The sequence below is a fragment of the Schistocerca serialis genome, chromosome 1, assembly GCF_023864345.2.
Source record: "Schistocerca serialis cubense isolate TAMUIC-IGC-003099 chromosome 1, iqSchSeri2.2, whole genome shotgun sequence".
Taxonomy (NCBI): domain Eukaryota; kingdom Metazoa; phylum Arthropoda; class Insecta; order Orthoptera; family Acrididae; genus Schistocerca; species Schistocerca serialis.
In genome coordinates, this window is record NC_064638.1 from 887633775 (window position 1) to 887653450 (window position 19676).

At 42.7% G+C, this 19676-nt stretch overlaps 1 protein-coding gene across 2 annotated transcripts in view; it reads right to left on the bottom strand.

Annotated features, from left to right (window-relative positions):
* The window catches only part of LOC126411242 (beta-glucuronidase-like), a 288686-nt gene that overhangs the window by 47136 nt on the left and 221874 nt on the right, over positions 1-19676 (bottom strand). For both annotated transcript variants that reach the window (XM_050081351.1, XM_050081350.1), the window contains 4 exons: positions 13497-13699; positions 8344-8490; positions 6486-6658; positions 262-405 (listed from right to left, as the gene is read on the bottom strand). In XM_050081351.1, coding sequence (XP_049937308.1) covers positions 262-405; positions 6486-6658; positions 8344-8490; positions 13497-13699 — 667 coding nt within the window. The remainder of the gene's footprint in view (positions 1-261; positions 406-6485; positions 6659-8343; positions 8491-13496; positions 13700-19676) is intronic.

Below are 19676 nucleotides of genomic sequence, written 5' to 3' on the forward strand. Positions count from 1 at the left end.
AATTGTTCGTCATGTAATCGGGAGTCAGAAATGATTTGATGAACGATATAAATAATTCATTCTGCGAAACGCAATTAGAACATCTTAGACACAAGCCTGATCAAGTGCCGATCACAATTTGAAGACTAGAAGAAGGAACGCAAGACAACGCGCGGTTTCCCTAGGTTGTTGCTTGTACATGGGGCATATTGGGCCGGTAGTGAGGTTGTGGGTGGGTGGGTAGGTAGGTGGGTGAGTTTGAGTGAGTGAGCGTGGCGTTACCTGAAGTAGGACTCGGCGGCGAACAGCTGCGTGCGCGCCTCGTTGGCGACGGACCACATGATGACGCTGGGCCGGTTCTTGTCGCGCCGGATCAGCTCCGTCAGCGAGTCCTTGTGCTTCTGCAGCAGCGCCGGAGAGTAGTTCCTGCGGCACACGGGGTAATACTATACTTAGTGCGGTGAGAGGCAGTAATCTACTTACTCTGCAGGGAATAGCCGCCATTCAGCCGTTACTACTACAATATGAAGCACAAAACGTATTTGTTATTCGTGTAAACCAACGTAAAAGAGACATCAGCAGCATGTACAGTACAAAGAACAGCCTCAAATGCTTCTTTACGTGCGAATTCAATGGCAACTTACTAACGATAATTGAAGGTGATGGTTTTCCACTTAAGGTGTTTTTATTTAATCGTGTTCTTCGTTATTGTACCAAATTGTGAGCCATTATCGAGTGTGTGTACGAAAAGTCCTCGTTACCGCTGCTAAACAGGAACACAACATTGCGAACAAAAATTGTGGTATTCCAGATGGTGAAAGTTTTAAATGTTCTAATATTCCCATTTTATATCTCAATAACTTTATAATATTTTTTTAGTTTTTTTACTACACTATTTCGCTATACGAGTAAATATTCGCTTATAGATCCTAGGAATCTTTTGTCTGTCATCACACTTTGGTCAACGGCGTACTTTTCCCGCCAGAAGTGTGCCGAATAACTGTCAAACCAATAAGAACAGTATTGCTTCTAAAACACAACGAACGGTAGCGCATGAAGTGAATACGCTGTCACTTCCATATCAATGGTACTGTTTTTGAGTTAATTACCTATCTGTGAAGTTACTTTCGAAGTGTTGTGCTGCAGTTTCGTAATGGTACTGTATGCGCTTTTTATGCAGCTAAACATTCACTAAGCTTCAAAAGCAGAATTATTGTTTAACAGAGAAAAGGTGTAATTAAATAAAGTCTAAGTGGAAAACGACGTTACCATTTAACAAATTAATGGCTGTGATGCCCACTATGAAGAACATATTAATAACGGTAATTGAGCGGTAATTATGTCTTTAAACTTCTATGCAGACCATACAAAAATTAATTCTGGCATCTTCTATATACTTTACAAGAGCGTGTGCTCTGTTCTGAATGAAGTCACATTTACATTAAACGGTACAAATAATTTGCACACAGTGTTTAGCCATGAAAGGAGACCTACTGCCTGTGAAGGCCACATGGACGGTTTTTCAATAGTTACAGGCGACACCTTTGATAACCTTGGTGAGGAAATATTACACGCAAAAAATATTTAACGCTACATGAAATCAGTATTTTTATCTATTTCTTATTTTTAGCACTAAACGCTCAAATGTGCTAATTTTGTTGACATCTTTTCAGAATAAACAACAACACCATGTCGGTAATTGCGTTAAATGGAAACAGACATTTGGAAAAGTAACGATAAAGAAGATACTCACACATTTGTGTGCTACTCCAGCAGCTTGTCTGTTTCGTCTATTTATCGTAATTTTTTAATGAATAGGAGCTGTGGCAGGGCCAATTTTAATGTAAAGCCACCAGTGTTTGGGTAAGACAGTTAAGTGACCGCACAGTGACTTAATTCTTCAACAATTCTTGCATCTATTTACAAATCCGTAACCGCGCAAACTTTAATTTTCTGACATTTCAGACTTTATCACACACATTCACTGAATCGTCGTGTGCACAACTTTTTTTATTTCTGGCCTGACTTACCTCACTTGAGAACACGGAAAAATCGAACCGATTGAAAATAAACACTAAATGACTAACGCACGGAGGTTGGAAACTTGCATCGTATAATCAGAATTTCGTTTAAGGAATTAGTTACCAAAAAGCATCATACAATTCGTCAAGCATCCTGATCGCTCTGGAGAAGGTAAAAAAAGTACTGAAGACAAAAATGCAGCTAGCTGAACAAATGCGAGTTTGAGAGGAGATCATGGATGATAAGGTAAATAAGGTAAAACGCCCCCGCAGTTGAAATATTTATGCAAAAACTGGTGATCAGTAGAGTACAGAGTCACTGCAGCGTACTAGGAGGAAAAATTGTGAAGTTCGGGAATTGTTAGGGAACTATGATTCTGCACTTGCTGAATACAGAATACGCAGTGAGGGTGACACAATTTTGGAGTGAATAAAAAAAGGATCGACCTTTAAAAAAGACTGACGTAGTTAATACTGTGCACGTCAATTTGTAGAATTTAAACCAGTAGGCAACGTACATAATGTTACATTCAATGACAAACTTCCGACAGGCATTTCAAACATTTTTGGGGCAAAGAAAGGAGAATAATTTGTTCATACAGAATAAGTGAAAAACAAAGCTGAAGATTCAGGTATCAGAATCAGAGAAGAACATTGTAGTTACGAAGAATAGTCAGAAAAGTTAGTCGCATAGCCAGAAACGAGCTGGGAAATTTGGATTCTTAGATTACACGAGTTATATGCAAAAATATGGCGCCATAAAAGATGTCAGAAGCTTGAACGTGGTGGGGAAACTAGAAAATCTGAAAAGGGAAATGCAAAGGCCCAATCTAGATATAGTAGGGGTCCGTGAAGTGAAGTGGAAAGAAGACAAGGATTTCTGGTCAGATGAGTATAGGGTAATATCAAAAGCAGCAGAAAATGGTGTAAGGGTAGTAGGATTCATTATTAATAGGAAGGTAGAGCAGAGAGTGTATTACCGTGAACAGGTCAGTGACAGGGTTGTTCTTATCAGAACCGACAGCAAACCAACACCGACAACGATAGTGCAGGTATACATGCCGACATCGCAAGCTGAAGATGAAACGATAGAGAAAGTGTATGAGGATATTGAAAGGGTAATACATATGTAAAGGGGGATGAAAATAGTCATGGTGGACTGGAATGCAGTTGTATGGGAAGGAGTAGAAGAAAAGATTACAGGAGAATATGGGCTTGGGACAAGGAATTAGACAGGAGAAAGACTAATTGAGTTCTGTAACATGTTTCAGCTAGTAATAGCGAATACTCTGTTCAACAATCACAAGAGGAGGTGGTATACATAGAAAAGGTCAGGTGATAGGGAAGATTTCAGTTAGATTACATCATGGTCAGACAGAGATTCCAAAACTAGGCACTGGATTGTAAGGCGTACCCAGGAGCAGATATAGACTCAGATCACAATATAGTAGTGATGAAGAGTAGGCTGAAGTTAAAGACATTAGTCAGGAAGAATCAATACGCAAAGAAGTGGGATACCGAAGAACTAAGGAATGACGAGATACGGTAGAAGTTCTCAAAGGCTATAGATACAGCAATAATGAGTAGCTCAGTAGGCAGTAGAGTTGAAGAGGAATGGACATCCCTAAAAAGAGCGATAATGGAAGTTGGGTTGGAAAACATAGGCACAAAGAAGGTAACTGTGAAGAAATGCTGGGTAACAGAAGAAATACTTCAGTTGATCGAGGGAAAGAGGAAGTACAAAAGTGTGCCGGGAAACTCAGTAATACTGAAATACAAGTCGCTGAGGAGGAAGTGCAGGAAAGCTAAGACGAGATGGTTGCAGGTAAAATGTGACGACATCGAAACAGAAATGACTGACATACAGGAAAGTCAAAACAACCTTCGGTGACATTAAGAGGAAGGGTGATAACATTAAGAGTGCAACGGGAATTCCACTGTTAAATGCAGACGAGAGAGAGGAGAATACATAGGAAGCCTCTATGAGGGGGGGAAGATTTGTCTGATGTGATAGAAGAAGAAACAGGAGTCGATTTAGAAGAGATAGGGGTTCCAGTATTAGAATCAGAATTTAAATTAGATTGGAGGACTTAAAATATCCTAGAATTTAAGAGCACATTGACCGGAATTGGCGTTAGCGATGCAAACACCGCGAAGCAGAGCTCTCGTGCTACGCTGTCAGAATGTCAACACATTTGCTTGTTTACTTGTCTGCACTGCAGGCCGCTCATTTCAGCTTCAATGTTCGTTACCTGCAGACACACCACTTTTATGTGGTGAATATAAGAGAGATGCTGTAAAAACAATACAGCGGTAATTTTGTTGGTTTGCCCTCCAGCAGTTGAGGGACGACCCTACGTTTTTCCAACGTGCGCTCTTATCGAGGAAACAACGTTTACTACCCCTATTAATGTAAATTTTCATAACTTGCACTACTGAGCAGCCGAAAATCCGCAATGGCTTTGTCAGGTGCAACATCGACGGCCGTGGAGCGTAAACTAAGGTGCGGCATCATAGGAAATTACATTGTGGGACCTTACTTCATCTCAGACGTTCTAAATGAACATTCGTACACACGTTCTGAAGAACACTCTGCCGGTCCTTATAGAAGAGGTACCACTGGATATTCGACAGTGTATGCGGCTGCAACACGACGGTTGTCCAGCTCACGCGTCCCATGTTGCAACACGAATACTGAATGAGAACTTCCTTGGACGTTGGATAGACTAAATTCTGTTGTCAAATAGCCTGCGCGGTCCCCGATTTGACTTTTCGATTTAATTCTTTTGGGAGCATTCAAAGACGCAGTCTGCAAAGAAGCCCCAACTACACCAGACGACATATGTCGCCTGTGCATGCTCCACCATATAATCCACTGTAATTACATCTGTTCAACATAGTTCTTTCGAACGGCGATTGCAAATTTACCTTTCTGCCCATTATTTACAGTTTAGACACATGCTTAAATAAAAGATAAAGTTATTTTTTAGGAGGACAAAATTTGTTGATGTAATTTGAGAAGTTCCCAAATCATTGTTAGAAATTTGTTTATTTCATTTACGTGTGTACGACATTTCATTTGAAATTCAAGTAAGTCGACTGTGCGTATTCAACGTAGCTGGTAACACTGTCATTACGCGCTTACGTTCAGTATGAAACGCCGCTTCGCTAAGATGATGATTTATTTTGCGGTGTACAGACGGTCATCAAAGTATTTTTAATCAAATGTTTAGTTCAACGAATGTATCCCATCTGATATAATGTAGAGCAGTGTAGGTTGGGACAGTTGTCCGACAGCATGTATTTTGCCGCGCGGTCTGAGGCGCTGCAGTCATGGACTGCGCGGCTGGTCCCGGCGGAGGTTAGAGTTCTCCCTCGGGCATGGGTGTGTGTGTGTTTGTCCTTAGGATAATTTAGGTTAAGTAGTGTGTAAGCTTAGTGACTGATGACCTTAGCAGTTAACTCCCATAAGATTTCACACACATGTAAACAACATGTATTTTACCTCTAAGAAGCACACAGCCACATACAGGAAAATATAGTTCAAATTTTCCTTCAGGCGTTTAGATATTAAGTACAATAGTTTCTTTCTGCAGCGTATAAAATGGCTCTGAGCACTATGGGACTTAACATCTGAGCTCATCGGTCCCCTAGACTTAGAATTACTTAAACCTAACTAACCTAAGGACATCACACACATCCATGCCCGAGGCAGGATTCAACCCGCGACCGTTGCAGCAGCTCGGTTCCGAACTGAAGCGCCTAGAACTGCTCGGTCACGGCGGCCGGGTTTTCAGCGTATAGTACCTTTTTACTTTTGAATAATGATCAGCTGATTTCTCTGCTTCAGCTCACTTAAATCTTGGAGGATACACAAACGTGAAAGAGTTTTCCGAAGCCCTTTGTGATACACTAGATTCTAGCCCATGTCGTATTTCCGTATGCAACAAACGTAGATGAACCTGCATCTAGTTAAGTTTGTCCAAGGGGAAATAAAGCTTTATTGTCTTAGCGCATTCCTACCTTACGGTATACAACCAACCAGCCTGGTCCTGGACGCCTACTTGGCAGTGTTTGCACCGGAAATGCCGATTCTAAACACAGGACATTTCTCGAAATCTGTTATGACCGGTTTCAACGTCAACATTAATCAATGCCATATCACTGTAATTGTCTTCTCAAGAGCTATCGAATGCAGTTATAAAAAGTATACGGTTCGTTTCAAGAAACGTACTTACTTTAGTATCTCCGTTGATGCCAGCCGTATAAGCATTAACCAAACGAAAACACACGTGCCCCTCGACGCTCTAAAATTTGCCGAAAACTGCGTCTCCATATGTGTAACCGTTTACGAAATGAAAGTGGTGTTATGTCTTAGGTGATCCACTCTGTGTATCGTCGTTAACAACAACAACACAGCATCATCATCATCAACAACAACAACAACAGCAGAAGAATGCAAGTTGCGAGGCACGGCATACTCACTCTGTGTTGACGCTGGGACATTCGTCGATGATGAGGAAGCCCTGCTGGTCGGCGAAGTCCATGACCTCGTCAGCGTACGGGTAGTGGGAGGTGCGGTACGAGTTGGCGCCCACCCAGCGCAGCAGGTTGTGGTCCTTCGCGACGGTCGCCAGGTCCAGCCCCTTGCCGCGGATCTGCGGAAGCACCGTCCATCTTCAGCTGTCATTGCCGCTCTGGGCGGAAACTTAGGAAATGTGAAAATATCGGGTAAGACCACGGCAGTGCACCCGAGAAATGTATGGATACAGTATCGCTGAGTAATAAGGACTCCTGGTGCTGTGTCCTGATTGATAATACAGTTAAAGAAATTACCAGAACGATATGAAGATATTAGCGATCAGAATTTCCTGTAAAAACTATGCCAAAGTGCGCTACATATTTTGGTTGTACACATTTATCAAATCTCTATCATCAAATCTGTGGAATGTATAAGATACAGGCGGCACTCCTGTTTCACGTCCAGATTGGCTTTGCGAAATGTGTTGTGCTGGGCGTGTAATGACAGGAGGTACAGTGACTTATTTTTTCGAAGTTTATACTCTAGTAACTACTTTCTAGAAGAGGACATTTACTCCGAACCCATCTTAGTTTGAAACAACATGGTAGCAAACTTCCAACAACCGAAGAAATTGTCGAGAAAACACGACATTTTTACTGTGACAAATAACGTAACGATTAAAATTTTACACAGACACACTGGGATTTTGTTGAGGGAGATGCAATGGAAAAACTGTAGACCGTCGATAGTATGCTGAGATTAAGACGCCGAGTGTCGGAACAGTTTCATTGTCTTCTTCCTAACAGACATATGGTATTATCTGGAGATATGCTATGCTTTTAGGCATAGTTTGCTGGCCAATGTCCCATCTCCTGGTAATGAGCATCGTCGGAAGATAGGTATATGAATTCCTTGGTGTTAACTTTTTCATAAAACGAGTACTTCGACCACTTCGGTAGTAGGGAGAAAGAAATGCTGTTTCTAGTAACAATTAGTTATTCCATATTCTATAGGTTATTTGTGCCACGTCTGTATTGCTACTTGATAGCCGTTTACGGGTCAATAATAATGCAGCGCCTTTAAATTTCATAGAACTGGGCGTATTAGTACGTAACAATACACATGTTAGCAATGAAATTAATTATATTTAAAAGCAAAGTAAACATCTTTGTCTCCTATGCTACGCATGGCCCCAATCTTAAACTTTGTTCGTACTATTCCTCTGCATCCTTACAGTTTAAGATGCTAAAATGTAAGTGATGAAATACTTTTGTACGAGCAGTTGAACATCTTTATGAGTCACTAATACCAAGTGCCATAAATGTGGACAGTTAAGGTCTCTTCAAATCGTGATTTCTTTTCATGTTTTGGCAGATTTATTTTGATTTTAAGTTTATGACCCGACGCCCTTGCTCTCATCACAGCCATCAATTGACAAAAGCGAAGGCTTGTGCGCCATTTGTGTGGGACTTTTGTTATCTTGGTTTTCTGTGCTACCGTATATTCTGCGGTGGAGATTGGGGACCAGTCAAGCATACGTCTAAACGGGCGTGGAATACCGTGTAAAAACACACCGAGGCTGTTCGTTGTACCAGACTAACGACCGTTAACCCGCAGAACGCCTTCCATTCGGGTCTATCCAACCTCCCTGTCTGGCAACCTAGTGTGCTGTGACATAAGCTCTATGAACAGGTCATTCATGACGAATTCAACTACCTTGTGTATATATGCTGAAAGTATTGTCGGAATGCCTGTCTCCAAGGAAAATGTTGGAGGTATCGCTGTAGGTCTAGCACGCAGACAGGAGTGTACAGTACTTACGTCAGCGTCCTCGTGTCGGCCAAAGCCACGCAAGTAGACAGGTCGGTCGTTGATGAGTAGCGACGAGTTGTCCCAGGCGAGTCGGCGGATACCGACGGGCAGCCGGTACACGTCCTCCGTACCCCATTCCGATGACGTCAGCCGCACCTGCAGCATTACAAGGCAACGAATTAGCCAACTTCGGCCACTGTAGATGCAGGAAAACATGTACCTGTCTTCATACAGATCGAGTCTGTTAACTAGGCTACTAGACGGTCGGTGAAGGATACGCTCTGATTAAAACAGCTTGTCTTTTTCATCTCCCACTATGATTCCTTAAAGAATTTTTCAGAAATCTATACAAATTACAGCATTAATAAATTCTTGAGAAGCCCAAGAAATTTGCGTCAAGCGGGTATAGAAATGGGAAAATCGATGCATCAACCCCCGATATGCAGATTTTGCCCAATATGTACAAAAAGTTGATACAGTCCTGTAACAGAGACTGACTGTGAGTTTGATTATTCTAATCCCCTGGCTGCGTTATGAGCGCTGCGCAGGTTCTGATAAACACAGGTACGAGTCGATTAGAGCAAAAAATTACTAACCGAGGTGTTAGACAAGGGTTTGGACTATCACCTACCCTTTTTTGTATTCACATTAACTACATTCTTTGTAGACGGCAAGGTAAAGTAAAGTAAACGAAGGAATTAAGGTAACGAATGAGGAATAACTGAAGGCCCTTTTGTTAACAGCCGACATCGCTATTACCCAAAGGGATGAACAGGACCTCCAAAGATCATTATACCAGCTGAACGAAATTTGTAAGAAATACAACTTTAAGATTTATAATAATGAAACGAAAATAATGGAATTCCGATGAAAATATTCAATCAGAACAAAAACTGTTTTTGATAGTTCAGTTTTTGAACAAGACTCTCAAATCTTTTATTTAGGCTGTACTATAAGCTTTGATTTTTACACTGATACTGAAAAAGAAACACACAAACACACAAGTTGCCCGTTGGACACTGTAGACCGGCAGTACACCCGTGATTTGTGGTACTACTAGCAGAACATTAGGCCATGAAGTACAAAGAGAGACAATCCTGAAATTCTAAAAAGTGATAGCAGTTCTTGTGCTACGCTATGGCAGCGAAAGCTGAGGTACCACAAAATAAGAAAGAAAGGCACGATAATAAAATTCAGACAGCAGCGATGACTTTCCCAAGGCAGTCGAAGGGCTGCAAAAGAAGAGACATGATTATAAATGAAGGTATTAGAACATAATTAAATAATTCCAACATGAATGATGAAACTCAAAAATATCGCGAAGATTGGAGACACCACCACAACAAAGTGCGAGATCACGAGGATTTCCCAGAAGATCCTGAAATACAAGCGAAATGGGAAAAATGATATACCGGAAGACCTCGAAAAAGATCGGAGTGATTTTGTTTGTCTGGGTTTAGAACAGGCAACAGCCTACTCGTTGCAAAGAAGAAGAAGATAATTAACCAAAAGTCTTAATTATTAGTGCCGCTGCAAATGCCACGAATTTTAATATTTTAGTATTTCTTCTACGTTTTTTGGTTATAACACGTATGTTTTCCAATACGTAGTTTAATGTAAGGCATGGAAGGTTATAGTTTCAACTTTAAAAAAATTCACACTGTCATCCGTATCAGCAGTTCCATGGTTAACAAACTACATTTGTTCCTGCCTTTTTCAACCTGACGATAATTAGATAGCATCAGAACGTTATTTAAATATTCAAAAAATCTGCGGAGTGTCAAGGAAATTGAAAGTATGGAAGAGTAATCTCGAAAGGTAAGTAGAAGTGTTATATTAACTTCATATTCAATGATAGCTCTCCTGTTGTTCTCTTCAGTAAGTGGAAAAAGGATCCCAGATGTTTCGGTTGGGTTTCGTGATGGAGAGGTCTCTAAATAAGCATGTCCAGTGCTGTCGTTTGGTTGGCTTTCTCGGAGTTTGTGTAGGCACACCAAATGCTTATTGTAGACTGAGGAGAGAAAGCTCATGGGATAGCGATATGCACACATACTTAAGTACGGTGCACTGGCGGAGCTGTCATCTATACTCAAGGGATCCACGTGAAAAGGTTTCCGACGTGATTACTCGTATGTCCACTCGAATGAAATTAACAGACTTTGAACGCGGAATGGTAGCTGGAGCTAGAGACATGGGACATTCCATTTCGGAAACCGTTAGGGAATTCAACACTACGAGATCCACAGTGGCAAGAGTGTGCCGAAAATACCAGATTTGAGACATTACTTCTCAGCACGGACAATGCAGAGGCCGACGGCCTTCACTTAATGACCGAGAGCAGTGGCGTTTGCGTAGAGTTTGCAGTGCTAGCAAACAAGCAACACTGTATGAAATAACTGCAGAAATCAATGTGGGATGTTCGACGAACTTATCTGTTAGGACAGTGCAGCAAAATGTTGCGTTAATTGGCTATGGGAGCTGACGACCGACGTGAATGGCCGACATCGGCTAGAGCACCTCTTCTAGGCTCGTGACCATCTAGGTTGGACTCTAGACGAATGGAAAACAGTTGATTCTCGATTTCAGTTGGTAAGAGCTGATGGTATGGTTCGAGTGTGGTGCAGACCCCACGAAGCCATGGAACCAAGTTGTCAACAAGGCACTGTGCAAGGTGGTGGTAGCTCCATAGTGGTGCAGGCTGTGTTTACATGGAATGGACTGGATCCTCTGGTCCAACTGAACCGATCATTGAATGGGAATGGCTATGTTCGGCTACTTAGAGACCATTTTCAGCCATCCAAGAACTTAAATGCGGCTTATCACTGGGCCACAGTCTTTCACGATTGGTTTGAAGAATATTCTTGACAATTCGACCGACTGATCTGGTAACCCGGATCGCTCGACATGAATTCCATCGAACATTCATGGGGCATAACCGAGAGGTCAGTTCGTGTACAAAATCCTGCATCGGCAACATTTTCGCTTTTATGGACGGCTATAGAGGTAACATGACTCGGTATTTCTGCAGGGGACTTCCAACGACTAGTTGAGTCCGTACCACGTTGATTTGCTACACTACGCTGGACAAAAGGAGGTCGGACACGGTATTAAGGTGTGTTCAGTGACTTTTGTCACTCCAGTGCATTATGCGTAGCATAAGCCGTGAAAATATTTCGTGACATAGTTGAATCTCAACTATTCTGTACTGACGGCTTTAAACTACGAGGCGTGTTTTTTAAGTATGTACCGTTTTGAAATAGAAAAAAGACGTGCTAAGATATCTCAATAATTTTATTATTACATGAAAGCCTGTACCTTAATCCACTTTTCTACATAATTTCCGTCACTTTTGAGGCACTTGTCGTAACGTTGTACCAGTTTTTGAACACCCTCCTCATAGAAGTCTACCGCCTGACTTGTTAACCACTACATCACCACTGTTTTTGACTTCGTCATCGCCTTGAAGACGCTGACCGTCCAGGTGTTTCTTCAAGTGCAGGAACAGATGGTAGTCACTGGGCGCAAGATCGGGGCTGTACAGAGGATGATCTAGAGTTTCCCATCGAAAAGATGTGATGAGATCTTTGGTCCGATTCGCCACATGAGGATGGGCATTGTCTTGCAGCAAAACGATGCCCTTGCTCAACTTGCCAGGTCTTTTGTTCTGAGTCCGCAGCTCGTGGTCGTGCGGTAGCGTTCTTGCTTCCCGCGCCCGGGTTCCCGGGTTCGATTCCCGGCGGGGTCAGGGATTTTCTCTGCCTCGTGATGACTGGGTGTTGTGTGATGTCCTTAGGTTAGTTAGGTTTAGGTAGTTCTAAGTTCTAGGGGACTGATGACCATAGATGTTAAGTCCCATAGTGCTCAGAGCCATTTTTTTTTTGTTCTGAATTGAACTGCGCAGATTGTGCAATGTCTTGCAGTAAGCTGCCACATTGATTGTCTCATTACGAGGAAGAAACTCCACAAGCAAGCACTGTGCACATGATTTCCCCGGCAGAAATTGTATGCTTAAACTTCACTTTTCTGGGTGAATCTGAATACCGCCATACCATGGACTGTTGCTTTGATTCTGGTGTGACGTAGGCCATCCATGTTTCATCGCCCATAACAATTTGGCTTAAGAAATCATCACCGTCTTTGTGGCACGGCTCAAGTCAATGCACTGTCCAAACGTTTGGTTTTGTGCACATCCGTCAACATTTTCAGTACCCAACGTGCGCACAATTTTCGGTAATTCAAGTGCTCGGTCACAATGCTAAACAGAACACTACGAGAAACATTAGTAAAGTAATCCCGCAAGGACGAAATCGTAAAGCGTCTGTCTCCTCTCACCTTATTGTCCACTTCCTGTACCAAACTTTCATTAACGACCGAAGGACGCCCGCTCCGTTGTTTGTGAGGCCATCTTTAAATGTTCTCACCCACTTTCCTACCATTCAATCACTCAATGTTTTCTCCGTAAACTGCACAGATCTCGCGATGAATATCGATCGCTTTTAGGCCTTTAGCACTAAGAAGTCTTATAACAGCTCGTACTTCACATTCGGCTTGACTGACGATTATTGGAGGCATCTGGAACACTCGGTGCACAACGTAAACAAGGAAGAATCAGACTGTAATGGCGTCAGTGCGTAGACAAGAGATGTAAATACCCAGTGCGCATGCACAGAACGCCGACCGCAGCGCTGCGGCCGCGGTGTGGCAAAACGGTACTTACTTAAAAAACACGTCTCGTACATGTCCTAATTATAGCTTCTAGCCTCCAGTACAAAGGCACTTGTAGATGTGGAAAGTTATTCCTCTACATGACAGGAGCGAAATTATTTCAACTATTTCAGGTGGAGATTAATGTCATAAGGGAAGACATTGAATTGTGCAATTGAAATAGCGTGGCCGGCCGCGGTGGCCGTGCGGTTCTGGCGCTGCAGTCCGGAACCGCGGGACTGCTACGGTCGCAGGTTCGAATCCTGCCTCGGGCATGGATGTGTGTGATGTCCTTAGGTTAGTTAGGTTTAAGTAGTTCTAAGTTCTAGGGGACTAATGACCTAAGATGTTAAGTCCCATAGTGCTCAGAGCCATTTGAACCAAATAACGTGATTGGATAACGCTTGAAACAGAGACCAGGCGTGTGAAGCGAGGTGTGGCGTGGCGTGGTGCCTTACCTGCAAGGTGTAGAGGTATCCCGGCCGCGGGTGCATGAGGTAGGGCCACCATGCGTGCGCGTCGGGCACGCGAATCTCGCCCTGCAGGCCGTTGCTGGAGTCGCTGGAGCCCACCACCACGCCGTCCACGTCCAGAAGGTCCACGCGGCACTGCGGTGCCTCCATAGAGTAGCCCGCGTACGTCACGTTGTACCGTACCGTGCCTGCAAGCCGCAAGTTACACCATGCTAGCCAAGTCTAGTTATGATGCCGTCAACCACAGCCATTCAAAAAGTATCTTAATTTCTAAAATGCTGAAAAACCATTATATACCATCCTTATACGTAGTATAGCTAGAGATTTTATCGAAAATCTCTTTCTCAGTGCTCTTTTCAGCACAGGAAAGAACTAGGCAGAATAGCCAATGTGATAAAGTTAAAAGTAAACCTGCGTACACCGCAATGTCATTTCGTCGACTCCGTCTCTGACAGCTGAGTGGTCAACGCGACGGAATGTCATACCTAACGGCCCGGGTTCGATTCCCGGCTGGGTCGGAGATTTTTCTCGTCTTAGGGACTGGGTGTTGTGTTGTCATCATCATCATCATCATCATCATCATTTCATCCCCATCGACACACAAGTCACCGAAGTGGCGTCTAAAGACTGGCACCAGACGAACGCTCTACGCGACGGAAAGCCCTAGCCACACGGCATTTCCATTTTCCATTTCGTCGAGATCGGGTGTTCTGCTCGTGGTCCACGTGTTCCCATCACGATATTTCGACGTCGAAACTCTACGTCTTCTTCAGGTGTTCGCGAGACTGTCCCAGGGAACCCCTGATGAAGACGTCAAGTTACGGCATCGAAATATCTTGTTGGGAAGATATGCACCACCAGCAGGACACCCTATCTCGACGAGGTAACAACGAACCGCCGAGAAATACTAAGGAATTACGGCATTCTTATTGTTAGTGCACTTCAGTAGAACACATCGTCTGCCCAATAATCAGATAGTGGTACAATAAGTACCCTCCGCCACACACCGTAAGGTGGCTCGCGGAGTATAGATGTAGATGTAGATAATTACCGTATTTTACGCACTTTTTTCTTCGAAAAATTGCCTCCAAAATTCTGGTGCGTCTTATACTCGAAATTAACATAAAATATCCAGTGTTTGATTTAAAATTCCAGCCAGTCTTAAAATGGTCATAAATTGGATGCCGCGCGAAATCTGTCTGTATCTGGCAACATTGATTCAACTGGCAGCAGCAATGCACCGATGCGACGAACATGAGTTGCGGGGATTCACAAGCTCTCTAACATTGTTTCCTTCAGGCCCCGCCACCACAGTCCAGAACAGTGACCAACCTATGATGCGTTATTGCAAAATGGTTCAAATGGCTCTGAGCACTATGGGACTTAACATCTGAGGTCATCAGTCGCCTAGAACTTAGAACTACTTAAACCTAACCAACCTAAGGACGTCACACACATCCATGCCCAAAGCAGGATTCGAAACTGCGACCGTAGAGATCGCGCGTTTCCCGACTGAAATGCCTAGAACCGCTCGGTCACATCGGCCGGCGCGTTATTGCAGTCTACGGCGACAGTGAACTTGAACTGAGAGTGGTTTGTGTTATCGGTAACAGTACAATATTTTTTTTGGTATCTGGTTTCGTAAAGGAAAAAAATAAAAGGAATCCATTAGATGCGGGCTGTAAATTGAGAATATCAGCACATACAGAAGAACATGGAAACAGAGAAACTGAGTGGCATTTCAGCCTTCTACCAATAGAAAAAAAACCATTCCAGATCGGCAAGCTAGGAAAGAAGAACGGAAAAAGTTAAGAAGACTAAATGTGCAAAGAGAGGACTGAATATACAATGACCAAAACTAGAAGATGATGTATTGAAATGGATTCAAGGACATCGTCAAAATGGCATTGGATTTAATACAAGAATGATTCAAATACACGGTCATATGCTAGCGCTACAATGAACGTAACTGGTTTTAAGGGTGGAGTTGGTCGTGCTACTGGTTTATGACGCGTCATGGACTTAGCATGCGAACCAAAACCAAAATACCTCAGAAAATGCCACAAGAGTATGAAGCGAAAATATCTTTCCATCGATTTATTACTCAATATCAAAAGAAAACTAGTGCGGAACGAAGTCAAATAGCGATTAAGAACGAAACTCCTCAGACATATGAGGTGCCGAGTAACAAAACTGTTGCCACAGAAGGTGCTAAAACTGTAACTATAAAAACAAGTGGATATGAAAAAAAAAGCTCTACGCTTTTGTCCTTTCACGTTGTGCTGGCGGTACTAAACTTAATCCAATAATCATTTTCAAGCGCAAGACAATACCAAAACCTTCTGAAGTACCTCCAGGTGACAGTTTACACGTACATGACAGAGGTTGCATGGAAGAGACTGGTATGACATTATGGATTAACGGAGTGTGGGAGAGAAGGAAAGGTGCTTCATTGAGGAAGAGTTCTCTTCTTGTGCTAGATCAGTTTAGTAATCATTTGAAAAATTCTGTGGAAGAGAAATTGAGACAGGGAAATACAGAACTTGGTGCTATTCCGGGAAAACTTACTCCACAATCCGTGCGGGGTGGCCGCTCGGTTAGATGTGCCATGTCATGGACTGCCCGGCTCCTCCTCCCGCCGGAGGTTCGAGTCGTCCTTCGGGGACGTGTCTATGTGTGTGTGTGGGGGGGGGGGGGGGGGAAGGGGAAGGGGTAGGGAGGGAGAGGGAGAGAGTGTCTACCATCACGGGTTTCCTGGATGGCTCTGTTGCTCGCAGTTCGACGACGCACAGACTTGGTCAACGCGTTCTCTCAGGCATACAGATAGTCTGAGATGTATTGTGTGAACTGTAGCCTGCCAGCTTTCGCCAAACGCTTTTCCAAATCCTCGTACAACCCGTTCTCCGAGATGGAATGGAGTCATAATAGAGCTTTTGCATCATGTCAAGTATGTATTAGATTTAGATATGACCACATAATCCGTTAACTCCATTGTTGTGGGGAACAGATGTTTGATTTTGTTTCTCTTTTTGAATGATTATATAAGATGAACAACAACAAAAGCATAACGAGGATGATGGAATGTAGTCGAATTAAGTCGGGTGACGCTGAGGGAATTAGATTAGGAAATGACACTTAAAGTAGTAAAGGAGTTTTGCTATTTGGGGAGCAAAATAACTGATGGTGGTCGAAGTAGAGAGTATATAAAATGTAGACTGGCAATGGCAAGGAAAGCGTTTCTGAAGAAGAGAAATTTGTTAACATCGAGTATGAATTTAAGTGTCAGGAAATCGTTTCTGAAAGTATTTGTATGGAGTGTAGCCATGCATGGAAGTGAAACATTGACGATAAATAGTTTGGACAAGAAGAGAATAGAAGGTTTCGAAATGTGGAGCTACAGAAGAATGCTGAAGATTAGATGGGTAGATCACATAAATAATGAGGTGGTATCGAATAGAATTGGGCAACAACAACAACAACAACAACAGCAACAACAACATCTCCTTTCCGGAGTCTGTCTATTGGGTTGGTGCGTAAGTTTGTAGCGGTTTTGTTTTGCATGTTGGTATTCCAGCTGCTATGAATTTATTTATAGATTGTCTCTTTTTTTGGGGGTCTACAGTTAATGTTTGAGCTTACATATTGTCATTTGGAGGCAGTGCGTGGAGCTGTGGACACTAGAAAATGGAGTACCAAGCGGAGAAATCGGAACATTTCCGACATTCTTCTGTTTGCGTTCAATAGACGGTTGAGAGCAGAGGATACAGCCAGAAACATTTTCGCCTTCTATGGAGTTAATTACATTAGACAGAGCACTGTAAGAAAATGGTTTCTTCGTTTTAATGAGGATCGTTTTGACATTATTGACTATCCACGTTCAGGAAGACCTTCGGGGTTTGCTGAAAATGTTTAAACGCATTAATCCACATTTATCCACTATAGTGTATTCGAAAACTGGCAAATGTGATGAACTGTTATCATCCTACCATTGTCCGACATTTTCATTCAATAGGGAAGGTTAAAATATATGTATGGGTACCTCAAGCTCTAGGTCAAAAGCACAAAAATCAGAGGGTGGGCATATCTGCATTTCTACTTGCTCGTCATCAATTGGCTCGTGAACAACACTAACCATTCCTATCCCTTATCGTTAGCGGTGACTAGAAATGGTTTCTTTAAGCTAACATAACGAAAACAAGGGAATGATTGAACCCAAACAAAACAGGAACTCCCCGTACAAAGATCTGTGCCCATCCATAAAAGATAATATTATGTATCTGGTGGATCAGGGACTGTATGGTGTACTACGAATCGGTTCCCCAAGGTGTAACCATCACTGCTGACATTTCTTGTCAACAACTGAGACGTCTTGCAAACGTTGTCCAAGGACAACGACAAAGAACACTGGGTGAAGTGATGCAACCGCACGATAACGCCCGCCCGTATTCTGCTAGACTGACAAAAAACACTAAGTAGGAGTTGGGTTGGGAAGTCATACCGCAGCCATCTGATTCATCTGGTCTTACGTCCTCAGATTTTCAGCTTCTCCGCTCTCTATCGAACAACCTTCAAGGAATTTCCTCTCCGGAGGAAAATGCGCTCCGAACATGGCTGGACTAGTTCTTCGGCTGAAAACTACGTGATGTCTACAGTCGCGGAATATGCAAGTTACACCAGTGCTGGCAGACTGTTGTAAACAGTAAAGGAGAATATATTATTTATGAAGATTGACAATGGTATGTGTATCTGTTGTGTTTAATAAACTCCTGGAAAGCCGCTATGAACTTATACACCAACCTATATTTACTTGTTTTGGATCCTATTATGCACAGTGCTTTGTTATTAAGCTTTGCCTTCAACAGTGGAGTGAATTGCAATCAAATGCTCAAAATACTTCATTGCTTAAACTTGTTTCATTTTAACAGTCATTTCATTAGCCCATGCTCTTGGAAAGAGTCATGGCCGTAAGCGCGAGATTCCGATCAGTGGACTCTACCAACAGGAGCTTCGCACATGTGCGGACGCGAGTCATACTTTGAAGCAGCCTTATGCCATTAACCATTCCATGGATTATTAAAAATAAATGATACTGTGAAACCGATTTGGGCACCAAAATGTTTTACGCAGTATTTGACTTAAGTACACTAACTTATATTACTTAACTGCTAGCCCCTTTAATGAGGCGCAGACCCTGTTGCACGTTGCTTATGTGACTGTTTCCAACGGCAACAGAAATGTTATTTTCAATTTTCGTGTAACAACTGACCAAATTTAAAATTCTGCATAATCTACTCATTAACAGCTATAATCTTATGTTCAAGGTTTAACATGGTAACGCGAGCATTATGGTTAGAAACTGTGTTTGTGCTTTGAGCCAGTTGAACTCAGAGCGCGCAAATTACCCGCACTATATGCATCCAGTGCTTGGTATTGACAGCACTTAACGACTTCCAACAAGCCTTAATACACGATCCCAAACTTTTTCTGAACTTTATCTCACTTACATACTTAACGAAATATTTAACACATTAACGCATTTGCAACTTAATCAGACGATTGGAGCTGTTTTATACACGGGAGTTCGGTTATTTAAACAACTGGTATTATTTAAGGAACTGGAGGAGGGTGGTTTACGAGTTAAAACAAAGGTGGCCCTGTCGCTCTGACGGCAACACAGCGAACGTGACAACGATTCATCTTATTCTATAAACCTTCTGACACCTCTTCAGGAATTATACTCTCCTTTCAGGATTGTGTTAAATTTTGCCTTGCGAGAATAACAACGCCGTCTATCATTTTTGGCATGTTACTGAGCGCAGTCCTCAACTTCAAGACACATTTTTATTATCGTGCCGTGATGGGCACCGCACCGCTCAACTTTGATTTCATGGTGGCGCAGTCGTACGATTCAGCGGGAGATGTAGAGGGTGCAGTTACCTTCGCCTTGGCCGGAGTACGAGCATCTAAAATGAGTACGCTACAATGGTGTTCGCTGGCGTTTATCTGAAATGGGAAATCGATCAAATAACGTTCCTTGCTCGCTGTGCGGTTCGGTCTTTATTTTGACAACCGATTTTACGAAAGCGTTGTTAAGGATTCGGTCGCAGCTTAATATTCGTGACAAACAAGCATATAGGGGTCTTTGCTGCTCGTTTCACACGCAGT